Here is a 13,932-nt window from a genome sequence, read left to right as displayed (position 1 = left end):
CAATATGACTGGTTTCCTTTTAAGAAGAGGAAATTTGGGGATAGGCATGGTGACTCAGGCCTGTAATCCCAACACTCTGGAATGGTGAGGTGGGAGGATAGCTTGAGACCAGGAGTTCAAGACTCCATCTCTTAAAAAAATGTTTTTTAAACTACAAAATAAGAAGAGGAAATTTGAACACAGACATGCACAGAGGAAAGATGACCTGGAGACCCAGGGAGAAGATGCCATCTACAAGCTAGGAGAGAGAGAAGAAAGGAGGAGGAGGAGGAAAGGGAAGAGAAGAAGGAGAAGAAGAGGAGAAGAAGGAGGGAGAAGGAAGAAGACGAAGAAACTAATACTGCTATGTCTCAAAAAACAAAGAAACCACACCTTAATCTCAGACTTCTAGCCTCCAGAACTGTGAAAAAATTAATTTCTGTTGTTTAAGCCACTAGGTCTGTGGTACCTTGTTATGGCAGTCCTAGCAAACTAATACAACAGTCAATACATTAATACATTATAATGCTACATGTCCAATCCTTTGTCTCCTTATCATAGATACCACTAGCACTTACTAGTGGATCATAGATACCACTAGCACTTACCTCCCAGGCCTGGAAAAATAAATTAAGTAATGCATAGTATCTAGAAAATAGTACACACTCAATAAATGGCAGCTGATGACTAATGTTATTTTTTTCCCCAATGTGGCAAAAGCAAGATATAAGTACCTTATGGTTTAATCCTTGTGGGCAGATCATTAAATGCAGAGCCATAATGCAAATTTTGACATTCAGGAGTCCGTAACAGAGTATTAGAGCAAACTAAATCAAGAATTTTCAGATATACAGGGAAATAAGAAAGATGAATATGTGAATAACAAAATACTGAAAATAGAAAAAGTAGATGTGGCACTGAAGCAGGTTGTTCTGATATTCCACATTAGTGAAGAACCTACCAAGCTGCCTAAAACAGAGGGAAGGAGTACAGCCCTGGAAGCCCTTTGGAGATTGACATCCTACTCCATATTTGCTAGCCTGGTAACTTAAATACCTCAATGAGTGTGTAATTCTCTTTATTGTCTGCAATACGGAGATAATAATAAACTCCCACTTTTCTTACAAGTACTTTATGAGATGATGTCCACTGCTTCTAAGCATGTTCTTGGAACCTGGATGAGGTGTATATATGAAAGTTACTGTGAAATAGTCATTACAATTTACTTTTCCTTTCAACAAAATAAGCTTGAGAAATAAAAGTAAGCATAATTTTGTAAATGTTCCACCACAATGTAAGCTTCTCCAGGTCATATATTTTTGTATTTCCTGAGTTGAGCATACAGTAGTGGCTCAAATAAATAATACATTAATGAAACTAGTGTTTTCTCAGATCTGTATCAAGTACCACTAGAGTTGTGGACAATGTTTATGAGGAGTTTATGAACTTTGGTTTTTTAAATGTTGGAACAGAGAATAAGAATATCATTCTCTTTTCTATTCTCTTTAAATATTTCTGATTAAGTGACGGGAAAGAAAAGTGTCAATTTGGTGCTAGCAGATGTTTAAGGCCTCTCTAACACTTGTTAATCTTTCCTCTCTCTCTTTTTTTTTTTTGTTTTCAATTTTGTAACAAAGAACAGTTTTTAGGCTCTAAGTAGCAGACAGCAAGCAGCATATAACTAGAATTGAATACTACTGTTTTATTTTATACTGTTTTATAGTTACCTTCTCTTTATGATCAGAGGTAGAAATTTTCCACTGGAATACTGATGTAAAGCTTTTAAAATAAATTGATTTCATTTTATACATAGTGTAGCTTGTATCCAAATACAGCAAAAAGAAAAAGAATTTTAAAGTGGTACTCACATAACTGAAGTTTGAACAATACTAAATAAAATAACCAATGTCATAAAACAGGAAATGGCAAAAGATACTATGGTTATACAGCCAGCCTTCTGTATATGTGGTTCTGCTTCCATGGTTTCAACCAACCAAGGATCCAAATATTTAGGGGAAAACATCAAAAATAACAACAATAAAAAAGTGACATAAAAAAACACAATATAACAACTATTATATATATCATTTGCATGTTTTAAATATTATGCGTAGAGATGATTTAAAATATAGGGAAGATATATGTGGGTTATATGCAAATACTACACCATTTTATACAACAGATTTGAACATCCAGGGTTTTTGGCATGCTAGAGGAATCAATTCCCTATGACACTAAAGACTACAGTATTTTATATTATCTTTATAAATTATATGTCTATTTATATTATAAGAACATATAAATTATGCTGTCTTTAATATTAACTATAACTGCTATAGGAATTCGGAAAGGGTAAATATTCTGGAATGCTGCAATTTGAGAAAATTTTTTGGAAGAGATATGACAAGGCTCAACCTTGAAAGAAAGGGTTGTATTATCCATTACAGTGTACACATTATCCCCCAAATATAGCAGCTTATGACAGTAAACAGTTATTACCTCTCAGAGTTTCTGAGGGTCAGGAATCTGGGAGCAGCTTAGCTGAATGGTTTTTACTCAGTGTCTATCTCTCATGAGGCTGCAGTCAATGACTGTGATTACCTAAAAGCTTGACTGGGACTGTAACTTCCAAGTTGCAAGAAGAGGCTCACTTATGTAACTGTTGGCTGGAGGACTCATTTTCTTCCACACGTCTCTAGAGGGCTACTCTTAATAAGCGCTGGCTTCCTTCCTCTGCAGTGAGTGATCCAAGACAGATTGGCAATGATGGAAATCTCTTATCTAATCTTGGAAGTGACATACCATCACTTCTGCCATATTCTCACCAACCCTGGTGCAATGTGGAAAGGGCTACACAAAGGTGCAAATATCAGAAGCCATCTTTTAGGCTGTTTCCACAGTACACACTGAAAAATGTGTCTCTCAGTCCTTACAGGCATAATATCACCTGGGGAGTTTCAAATATACCAGTTGCGGCCAGGCGCGGTGGCTCATGCCTGTAATCTCAGCACTTTGGGAGGCCGAGGTAGGCGGATCACTTGAGGTCAGGAGTTTGAGACCAGCCTGGCCAGTATGGTGAAACCCTGTCTCTACTGAAACTACAAAAAAATAAAATAAAATAAAATAAAAAATAAGGCATGGTGGTGGACGCTTGTAATTCCAGCTACTCGGGAGGCTGAGGCAGGAGAATCGCTTGAACCTGGGAGGCGGAGATTGTTGTCAGCCAAGATTGGGCCACTGCACTCCAGCCTGGGCAACAGAGCAAGACTTCATCTGGAAAAAGAAATGTGTGCATATACCAGATGCTCAGGCCCCGCTCCTAATCAATTAAATCAGAATCTCTGCAGTAGGGTCTAGTTAATAGTATTTTTTCCCCCACAAACTTCTACCAACGATTGTGATGTATGATTAAAGTTGGGGACCATTAGTTGAAAGAAGAATGAGAAATAGGGAATATAAACCTGATAAATAGGCCAGGCACGGTGGCTCACACCTGCAATCCCAGCACTTTGGGAGGTCAAGGCAGGCAAATCACCTGAGATCGGGAGTTCTCGAGACCAGCCTGACCAACATGGAGAAACCCCGTTTCGACTAACAATACAAAATTAGCTGGGCGTGGTGGCGCATGCCTATAATCCCAGCTACTCTGGAGGCTGAGGCAGGAGAATCACTTGAACCCGGGAGGCGAAGGTTGCAATGAGCCGAGATTGGGCCATTGCACTTCAGCCTGGGCAACAAGAGCTAAACAAAGAGTCTTCATACCCTGACTCACCCTGGGAGGTTTTCCTTCCTTCTATCCTTTCTGAAAGGTTGAGCAAAGAAACAAACAACAACAAAAAACAAAAACAAAAAAACTGATATATCATTGAAAGGGCCATTTGATTATTACCTAATTAGTGGATAATGTACTACACAAGGAAATATGAGAGATTTTGCTGTCTTGCTCTGAGACAGGTAGAAATAAGGTACTGATCTAAAGAAGTTGCAGAACACCGGCCAGGTGCGGTGGCTCACGCCTGTAATTCCAGCACTATGGGAGGCCAAGGAGGGCGGATCACGAGGTCAGGAGATCGAGACCATCTTGGCTAACATGGTGAAACCTTGACTCTACTAAAAAATACAAAAGATTAGCCGGGCGTGGTGGCAGGCTCCTGTAATCCCAGCTACTCCGGAGGCTGAGGCAGGAGAATGGCGTGAAACCGGGAGGGGGAGCTTGCAGTAGCCGAGATCTGGCCACTGCACTCCAGCCTGGGCGGCAGAGCGAGACACCCTCTCAAAAAAAGAATTTGCAGAACACTGAAAGTCAGAAGTAGGGACATGCATCACATGGTGGGCATGGCTTTAATATTTGAGACAGTCTTATTTGTCACAGGCCCATGTTTGTGGTGTTTCTAATGCTCCCAACTGGACGCAGATTCAAAATTCGTGATTCTCCCACCAGCATTTGCTTAGTTAAGGAAGCTGTGGGGAACGGGTACTATTCTGGGAAAAAAGGCAGCTGTTGAGAGTGAAAGACCTTGAGTTCCCATATCTTTAGGGAAGAGTCTGGCACTTCTTTGGGATTCTTCATACCCTGACTCACCCTGGGAGGTTTTCCTTCCTTCTATCCTTTCTGAAAGGTTGAACAAAGAAGTAATGACATGTGGAGTACCTTGCATATTATCCCTTTAAAGTCCAGGAACAGGGGGTTAAGATGGGTACAGCTGATCACACAAAACCCACAGCTTTCTACAGCTACTAAAAATTTGAAATTTAGGACAATACTATCCAAAGCTACTACAGTGTGATATAAGGTCCTATACATTCTTGAGGCTGCTTCCCCATTTGTGTTACTCCACTTCCAGTTACTGTTCTCCTTGTTCCCTCAGTTCCAGCCACACTGACCACTTTGCTGTTCCTTGACTAATACCAGGTATCTCTCCTTCCCACAAACACCTCAGGGCCTCTTTACTTATTCATTTTTTATTCTGCCTACAATCCCCAAAGGCCCACTCCCTCATCTCATCTTTTTTAAAATTTCAACTTCTTGATGAACATTCTATGATTATGTTATTTAAAATAAGAAATACAAAGCCTATCTTTCTTTTCTGCTTTATTTTCCTCCCCAACATTTAATATTATCTTACATCATAAAAGATATATATATATATATATATATATATAGTTCCCTTATTAGAAAATAAACTGTGAGTGCATAACTTTTTGTCTGTTTAGTTCACTGTAATATTTCTGGTCGGCGGCCGGGCGCGGTGGCTCACGCCTGTAATCCCAGCACTTTGGGAGGCTGAGACGGGCCGATCACGAGGTCAGGAGATCGAGACCATCCTGGCTAACATGGTGAAACGCCGTCTCTACTAAAAATACAAAAAAATTAGCCGGGCGTAGTGGCAGGCGCCTGTAGTCCCAGCTAATTGGGAGGCTGAGGCAGGAGAATGGCGTGAACCCGGGAGGCGGAGCTTGCAGTAAGCCGAGATCGCGCCACCGCACTCCAGCCTGGGCGACTAAGCAAGACTCCGTCTCAAAAAAATAAAAAAAAATAAAAAAATAAAAAAAAAAATATATATATATGTGTGTGTGTGTGTGTGTGTGTGTGTGTATATTTCTGGTCTAGAAGAGTTTCTGGAACACAGCATGTGCTCAACAAGTATCTACTGAAAATAAAAAGGAACTGGAAAACAGCACTGCATGGGCGGAGCTTTGTGATTCAGTTTGATAGATAGGTGAGGGTGCCCTAAGCCTTTCAAGTGTTGAATAAATATATAAGATTCCTCTTTAATGTACATGAAATATGTGTATAATCATAATTCACAAAGTATTCTCACTGATCCTTACAACACTGACACGACTATGAATTGCTGTTATCTCCAACTTACAAATATAGAAGCTGGGTGTCAAATAAACCAAAATCTTGACCTCTTGAAGTGGTCATTTGTTTTAGGAGTTGGTCTCCTAATTTCAAAACTGAATACCGGTGTAAGTCCCATAGGCCAACCTTGAAAGAGAAGATAGGTAATGTGGGTTAAAAATAGATTACAAAAAATTTTTAAAAAGAAAAATGGATTACAAAACAAAAATATTAAAGACAAATAGAAGACTATCTAGAAACAAATTGTATTTCTGAGATTATTAGGTCTAACAGAACAAAAATTATAAAGATACAGGAAAGACAAGATCTCTGCTTGCTCATAGGCAGGGTGTATATGTGTGGGAATGGTTCAAACAGGAAGGAACTCTGGAGAAGCTTCAAGACAGGAAAACAATGCAAATTGTAATAGACATAAAAAAGGTTTCAGGGGAAGTAAGACTTGGGATGGTCCTCAAAGTGTGGACAAAAAGTGACTTTACAGAAATGGAGGACAGCTATAAGAAACATTTCAGGAAATAATAATTGTACTTTGAGAGCCTAATATTATTTCATTCCTTGACTGTATCAGTAACAGTACTAATTTCAGATTGAATAATGTTGGTGGATCTAGTAAAGCAATAGACGTCTTCTTTCTTTCTTTTTTTTTTTAGTTGGAGTCTTGCCCTGTTGCCCAGGCTGGTGTACAGTGGTGCCATCTTGGCAGACTGCAACCTCCACCTCCTGGGTTCAAGTGATTATCATGCCTCAGCCTCTGGAGTTGCTGGGATTACAGGCATGTGCCCACCAGGTCTGGCTAATTTTTTTTTGTATTTTTAGTAGAGACAAGGTTTCACCATATTGGTCAGGCTGGTCTTGAACTCCTGATCTTGTGATCTGTCCACCTTGGCTTCCCAACATACTGGGATTACAGGCATGAGCTACAGCGCCAGCCTAGCAATAGACTTCTGCAAATGTTTCTAGCAACATTTTGGAAGTTGGAGAGAAGACAGTCATTGGTTTTGACTGCAGACTTGGCTCCTTAACTGTGCTTGGCGCCTTAACTGTCCTTGGCTCTCTGAGCTCATAAATTCAGCCTAGATTTTGTGCTTTTCATTCACATAGGCCCATCTAAGACCTCCAGCTTTTTAATGAGAAAAGATTGATTAATACCTAGAAAAACAACAAAGGTGTTAAGTTTCATGATTCTGGTATCTGATAGTCTGTAGCACAATTGGGACTTGTATTTCCACACTGATTACTGGAAAAGGCAAAATGGTTTTCCCAGCCTAAACACTGGGAGACTGCACTTCTGTCATGGAGAAAAGGCCTTCCCATGACTCTCCTGCCTTCACATTTCAAAAATATTGCCTTTTTGTTTATAATTTCCCCCTTATTACAGAAAAAACCAGTAAGGAGAATATAAAGTGAGATGAAATGTGGAGCTGACTCAGAAAAGAAACTGACCTACATTCTAAACTCTTAATCAAGGAAAATTTTGATCATGTTAAAAGTATAGTAAACAGAAATGCCATTCTTTATAGTGGTGAGACATTAAAGGTGAGAGGAAAGCATGAAGCACAATCAAGTTACATCTTAGAGGAGCTTCATAAGACAGGTGTGAAAGTCGGGAGAAGTGTGGAGTACTTTGGTCTACCTAGGACAAATGTAAAAGAAATTAATTAGTAGAAAAATTCCATCTGCCAGCATGGCATGTGGATTAGCAAGGAATGATCCAGACCTCATTTCTAACTGGTGGGAAGAGGTGATGTAAATTGGTTCTTATTTCTTTCCTTCTTCTTTCTCCATTTTAATCTCAATACCTTTAGGTCATTTTGTGCAAATTAGGCCTAAAGTGGAGGTAGCAAGAAAGCACATTCCCAGCATTCATATTACAAAAGAAAAATTGAAAGAGAATGCCACCTGGATTACATGCTAGTCACTGAGCATCCTACCAGGAGGCCTGAAATTGTGGTGTAACCTGTAAAACGTCCAATGATATTTCAGTAGAGGTTGATAGGACTTTTACTTTAAAGAATACTTGGTTTTCTAGAGAATAACTTACTCAACAGGGGATCCTCAGCGTTGAAATTGAGTCCGGATAAGTGAAATACGCACAATAAAACTCCCGTTTTGTGTATTTGACGTTTGTAACATAAAATTCTTGGTAGCAGATAATATTGGAAATATCATAAGGCCACAATGTATCTACTGCATAAATTAAGAAGCATTTATGAAAGGCTTTAGGTTAAAGCTAACTGAACGTTTCAAAACTAGGGATAAACGAACGTCAGTTGTTTAGGAAGTGTGGGTATCTCTGAAAAGAGTCTTTAGGGTGTGGGTCAGGAAGAACCTGGTGGAGTTCCAAGTGGACGAACCAGAGAGGAGCTGACTTGGAGCTCGTGTACTTGGTGACGGCCTTGGTGCTCTCGGACACCGCGTGCGTGACAGGCGAACAGCGGTCTGGATCTCCCTGGAGGTGATGGTCGAACGCTTGTAATGCCCCAGGCGGGAAGCCTCGCCAACGAAACGCTCGAAGATGTCATAACGAAGGTGTTCAAGATCCCCATTGCTTTGGAAGAGATGCCGGTGTTGGTGGACCTGCTTCAGCACCTTGTACAAGTACACGGTGCAGCTCTCCTTGCGGCTGCGCTTTCGCTTCTTGTCTTAGTAATAGCCTCCTTGGAATCCTTTTTCAGGGCTGGGGCTGACTTGGTGGGGTCAGGCGTGCTGTAATTTAACTGCAGAAAAGGTACAAATAATAGGAAAAAGCGGCCGGGCGCGGCAGCGCGTGCCCATAATTCCAGTAGTTTGGGAGGCGGAGGCGGAGATGGGCGGATCACTTGAGGTCAGGAGTTCCAGAGCAGCCTGAACAAAATGGCGAAACCATGCCTCTCCAAAAACATCTAAAAAATTAGCTGGGCGTGTGATGCACGCCTGTAATCCCAGTTACTGGGGAGGCTCAGGGAGGAGGATCGCTTCAGCCAGGAAAGAGGTTGCGGTGAGCCACGATCGCGCCGCTGCGTTCCAACCTGGGGGCAAAGCCAGACCCTGTCTCAAGGAAAAAAAAAAAAAAAGTGGCCGGGCGCGGTGGCTCACGCCTGTAATCCCAGCACTTTGGGAGGCCAAGGCAGGCGGATCGCCTAAGATCAGGGGTTCGAGAGCAGCATGACCAATATGGTGAAACCCCGTCTCTACTAAAAATTACAAAAATTAGCCGGGCTGTGGTGGCTGGCGCTTGTAATCTCAGTTACTCAGGAGGCCGAGGCAGGAGAATCACTTGAACCCAGGAGCGGAAGTTGCAGTGAGCCGAGATGGCACCACTGCACTCCAGCCTGGGCGGCAGAGGGACACCATGTCTTTAAAAAAAAGAAGAAAAACCTGTGCGTTGTAACGTCCTATTCACGAATTCTTATGCAAATGAGGTGATTAATACATTAGTGTGTAGGACTGGTGGCGATTCTAGATGACGTCATATGCATTTTTGTCCAATCCAAAGAAACGTGTTTCATAACAGCGATTCCATTGGTTTAAATAAAACTGCAATTTGAGCCAATGGCACAGCTTTATTTTCGCGCCCAGTATTGACTATAAGTAGTGGAGTTCTGGCAAAGTTCTCTAATTTCTTCTCAGTTTGTCTACCGATCGTTTCTTCGTCATGTCTGGACGCGGCAAGCAGGGAGGAAAAGCTCGCGCCAAGGCGAAGACCCGCTCTTCTCGGGCTGGTCTCCAGTTTCCCGTGGGCAGAGTGCACCGGCTGCTCCGCAAGGGCAACTATGCTGAGCGTGTCGGGGCCGGCGCCCCGGTGTATCTTGCGGCGGTGCTGGAGTACCTGACCGCCGAGATCCTGGAGCTGGCGGGCAACGCCGCCCGCGACAACAAGAAGACCCGTATTATCCCGCGTCACCTGCAGCTGGCCATCCGTAACGACGAGGAGCTCAACAAGCTGCTGGGCAAAGTGACCATCGCTCAGGGTGGTGTCCTGCCCAACATTCAGGCCGTGCTACTGCCCAAGAAGACCGAGAGTCATCACAAGGCCAAGAGCAAATAATGTCTCCATAGCGTCACTTTACAATACAACGGCTCTTTTCAGAGCCACTTACTATTTCTGCGGGAGAGCTGGGCCACTGGTTAAACATTCGGAACGTTTATTGTGAAAAGAAAAGCATTTTTCATCTAAAGCTTAGTAATGACTTTAGGGAAAACCTTACAGGATTCAGGTGACTTGTTTAAGTCAGAATGTGAACAAGTCATTTAATACAGGGCTTACAAGAGTGTTCGCTGTGTTTATTCATCGCGTGTTATATGTACTAGAGCCAATAAGAAAAAAATCCAGGGCCAGGCGCAGTGGCTCACGCCTGTAATCCCAGCACTTTTGGAAGCTGAGGCGGGAAGATCGCTGAAGCTCATGAATTCGAGATCTGCCTAGGCATCATAGCCGATACAAAAATTAGCCGGGCGGCATGGTGCATACCTTTAGTCCTAGCACTTCAGAGGCTGAAGTGAGACAATCGTTTGAGTGGGGGAGGCTGAGGCTGCAGTGATCCGAGCCCGCGCCACTGCACGCCAGCCTGAGTGACAGAGCGAGACTCTGACTCGGGTAAAGAAAAAAAGGAATCCAGTACAGAATGATAGTCATATCAAATTGGCTATATCAATGCCGAACACAGTAACGCCGAAGTAGCTGGCGCCTAAGTGGCTTAAACGCGGAGAAACCACGTACTGATGATGGAACAAAACTGACCAATCAGATTATAGAGCGGGGCTTTTAAAATTTAAGAAGCTTCTTTGTAGCTAGGCGTCAGACAAAGTTTGACACCAACTTCGAAAACTGCCTGCCTGATCTAACACATTGTGCACAGCAATTTTTTAGAGATCTCTGGGTGGCTCTGAAAAGAGCCTTTGGGGCTTTGTTGCGGTTTTCACACGCCAGCTTCCTACTTCTTTTTGGCAGCCGCCTTCTTGGCCTTTGCAGCTTTAGGTTTTGCTGCTTTGGGCTTAGCGGCTTTGGGCTTTGCCGCTTTCGGCTTAACTGCCTTGGGCTTGGCAGGACTCTTGGTTGCCTTTTTCGGTTTGGCCGCGGCCTTGGCCTTCTTAGGGCTCTTCGCCACTTTTTTGACGCCAGCCGCCGCGGGTTTCTTCGCCTTCTTCGGAGTCTTCTTCACTGCCTTTTTCGCCCCTGCAGCCTTCTTGGGCTTCTTAGGCGTGGCCCCCGCGGGTTTCTTAGCTTTAGCGGCGCCTGCCTTCTTGGCTTTGGGCTTAGCTTCCCCGGAGGCCGCCTTTTTGTTGAGTTTAAAGGAGCCAGAAGCACCAGTGCCCTTGGTCTGCACCAGGGTGCCCTTGCTCACCAAGCTCTTGAGGCCCAGCTTGATGCGGCTGTTATTCTTCTCCACGTCGTAGCCACCGGCCGCTAAGGCCTTCTTAAGAGCTGCCAAAGAAAGGCCATTGCGCTCCTTAGAAGCTGCCACAGCCTTGGTGATCAGCTCTGAGACTGGGGGCCCAGTCGCTTTGCGCTTAGCCGCGCCAGCGCCGGCCGCCTTCTTAGTTGCCTTCTTCTTAGCGGGGGATTTCTCCACAGGCGCTGGGGTGGCTGTTTCGGCAGGAGCGGTTTCCGACATGGTGGCAAGAAACTGCTAGAAGAGAATAAGCTCAAAATCCAAAGAGCAAGTTTTGCATTGCTGCTATGCTCGGGCCCCGGGCTTATATAAGCCGGCGCTGCCCTGTGATTGGTGGAGCGTCCAATCCACCGCCCTCTGGCCGCCGCCGCTCGCTGTTGGACTCCCAAATTGTGTTTGTTAGTCCTCAAAATTTGATTAAATGCTTAAAACAACGGTACAGAATTTGGCACTTTGAAGCTCCAAAGGAGGAAAACAGCCTCCAGGTTCACATACTTGTTTGTGTTTTCACGAATCTCGTGCAATTGATGAAAGATATTTTTAAAAATCCCTTCTGCTTTTCACAAGAATCCAATGGGCTGAGGGCATCATGTTAGTTAGTAGCGTGTCGCGATAAATTTCTATTAAGTATCCGGTGAAAGTTATTTTTTAAAATTCGCCCATGAGTTCACGCTTTGATTTTTGCAAGAGAAAAGACACTGGGTTCCTTGGTTTGGGCATGAACTTTGTTTCTAACTGTAGCAAGTAACACAGGCACGGGACAGCTGGTTGCCTACAGCCCCAACTTAACCACACAGACTTGACTTTACAAACTGGTTCTGTGTCCTAGGAGTTTCCATGTGCTGATGTCTTTACAGAATGGGATTTTTCAGCTTGGAAAAGTTCCACGGTCAGAGTGACTTCTTCTGCATTGCAGCACCAGTAATTCAAGTCGCTTTGACTTAAGAATCCAACTACCCAGATTCAAATTCAAACTTAAATGTGTTATGTTTTCTAATTGAAGTGTTTTCCCTTTTTAGTTCCTGGGCAAATCCATTAAAAAGTGGAAGAAAAATAACAGATAATTCAGTTTAGAGAAAATTCAAACCTGCGGAAAATTATTCAAGAGCGCCCTGTCATCCTCAAATACACAAACTGTTTAGGGGACCCAGGATTCTGTTAGGTTTTCAAAATGTTCTCACTGCTCCCCCTGAGTCTCCACCCACATTTAACAAGCTGCACCATCAGGAGTACTCTCTTCTATAAGCAGCCAGGATACATCAATATGGGTATTTTTGTGTGTTTAAATGCTAGTATTTTAGAAGAATATCTGGCTATTGACTGAAAAGATTGGATGGGATATTGAGCGACTTCAGGTTATAGAAGTTCAGAGGAACTCAGGAAAACACAGGCAAATACATTGAGGTTGAAATAAATGGTGAAGTTTACGATTTATAGGATGTGGAGGGGATTGGACAGGATGCCTGGATGATAAAAATGATCAAATAATGATTTGGATTCCTAATGAAATCAACAGTCACTTATTTCTCACCCTTGAAATGCTGTGCAAGAAAATTTAAAGTAGCCAACACATTTCATCTTCTCTCTAAGAACTCCTGGAGAGGTTGGCAGACTATGGCCAAATCTGGACAATGGCTTGTTTCTGTATGGCCCTCAAGCTAAGAAGTGTCTTTACATTTTAACAGTATTGTTTAAAACAAAAACAAAAACAAAGGCTGGGCACGGTGGTTCATGTCTGTAATCTCAGCACTGGGGAAGACCGGGATAGGAGGGTTGCTTGATTTCAGGAGTTCAAGACCAGCCTGGGCAACGTAGTGAAACCTTATCTCTACTAAAAATACAAAAAATATTGCTGGGTGTGGTGGTGCATGCCTGTAGTCTCAGCTACTTGGGAGACTGAGGTGGGAGGATCACTTGAATTCAGGGTGTCAAGGCTGCAGTGAGCAGTGATAGCACCACTGCACTCCAGCCTGGGCAATGGAGCAAGATGCTGTCTCGAACAAGCAAACAAACTAAAAACTAAAAAGAATGTGTGACAGAGACTATATATGGCCTTTAAACTCCAAACTATTTATTATCTAGCCCTTTTGCTGTGTTATAAATTTATCCACAGAGACACAGATTTTGTACAGGCCTCTTACCAAACAATGCAAATTGAGAACTAAAGAAAAGGAGATCTTCACAAGAAAATGTTCTAACCAAGCACTTTCTGCTGTTCCAAACACAAAACTTAGAAGGTCCAGGAGAAAAAAACCCCAAAACTCCATGCGTAGTGGGAGCAGGGGTATAACAATAAGAGCTGACACTCATTCAGCATTTACTACCTGCCAGGAAGTAATCTTAAATATGTTCTACAGGTTTCTATTAATTTGCCACATTTACAGCTATGCAGCATGAGGCCCAGATAGAGAATGAATAACTTGCCAAAGGTTATACAGCTATGAAGTGGCAGCTCTAAATTTTAAACCTAGAAACATGGCCTCAGCTCCATTATGGAGGGAAAATCCTTGAAGAGGTGAGAAGAGAACTATCTTTGAAGCTTGGAAGAGGCAGTGTCAAGTTGCTCCTACACCTAGCAGACAGCCACTAAAAGAGCTCTAAGTTAATTGTGGGAAGAGGCTTCTGGCCCCATGGATCAAAAGTGGTTTGTTGTTGTTGTTGTTGTTGTTGTTGTTTTTCTGAATCAAATCTTAAGTTTCTGAAAACTGTATATGC

General features: G+C 42.8%; 2 protein-coding genes and 1 pseudogene across 2 annotated transcripts; 1 reads left to right on the top strand and 2 right to left on the bottom strand.

Moving 5' to 3' along the window:
• Nucleotides 1-6,166: 6,166 nt before the first annotated feature.
• LOC102117365 (histone H2B type 1-M-like) lies at nucleotides 6,167-8,667 on the bottom strand (annotated as a pseudogene).
• A 774-nt stretch (nucleotides 8,668-9,441) lies between these two features.
• Nucleotides 9,442-11,847, top strand: LOC102118844 (histone H2A type 1-H-like). Its single transcript, XM_005553742.5, has one exon. It carries the CDS (start codon nucleotides 9,480-9,482, stop codon nucleotides 9,870-9,872), a length of 393 nt encoding a protein of 130 aa, XP_005553799.1. The 5' UTR covers nucleotides 9,442-9,479; the 3' UTR covers nucleotides 9,873-11,847.
• H1-5 (H1.5 linker histone, cluster member) lies at nucleotides 10,094-11,498 on the bottom strand. The gene has a single exon (XM_005553743.5). It carries the CDS (start codon nucleotides 11,437-11,439, stop codon nucleotides 10,759-10,761), a length of 681 nt encoding a protein of 226 aa, XP_005553800.3. The 5' UTR covers nucleotides 11,440-11,498; the 3' UTR covers nucleotides 10,094-10,758.
• Nucleotides 11,848-13,932: the final 2,085 nt, after the last annotated feature.

Source organism: Macaca fascicularis, chromosome 4, assembly GCF_037993035.2.
Source record: "Macaca fascicularis isolate 582-1 chromosome 4, T2T-MFA8v1.1".
Taxonomy (NCBI): domain Eukaryota; kingdom Metazoa; phylum Chordata; class Mammalia; order Primates; family Cercopithecidae; genus Macaca; species Macaca fascicularis.
This window is presented reverse-complemented; position numbering and strand designations above follow the sequence as displayed.

Bases quoted from the DNA above. Each gene is read 5' to 3' on its own strand.
- H1-5 (XM_005553743.5), bottom strand. From the start codon at position 11,439: ATGTCGGAAACCGCTCCTGCCGAAACAGCCACCCCAGCGCCTGTGGAG.
- LOC102118844 (XM_005553742.5), top strand. From the start codon at position 9,480: ATGTCTGGACGCGGCAAGCAGGGAGGAAAAGCTCGCGCCAAGGCGAAG.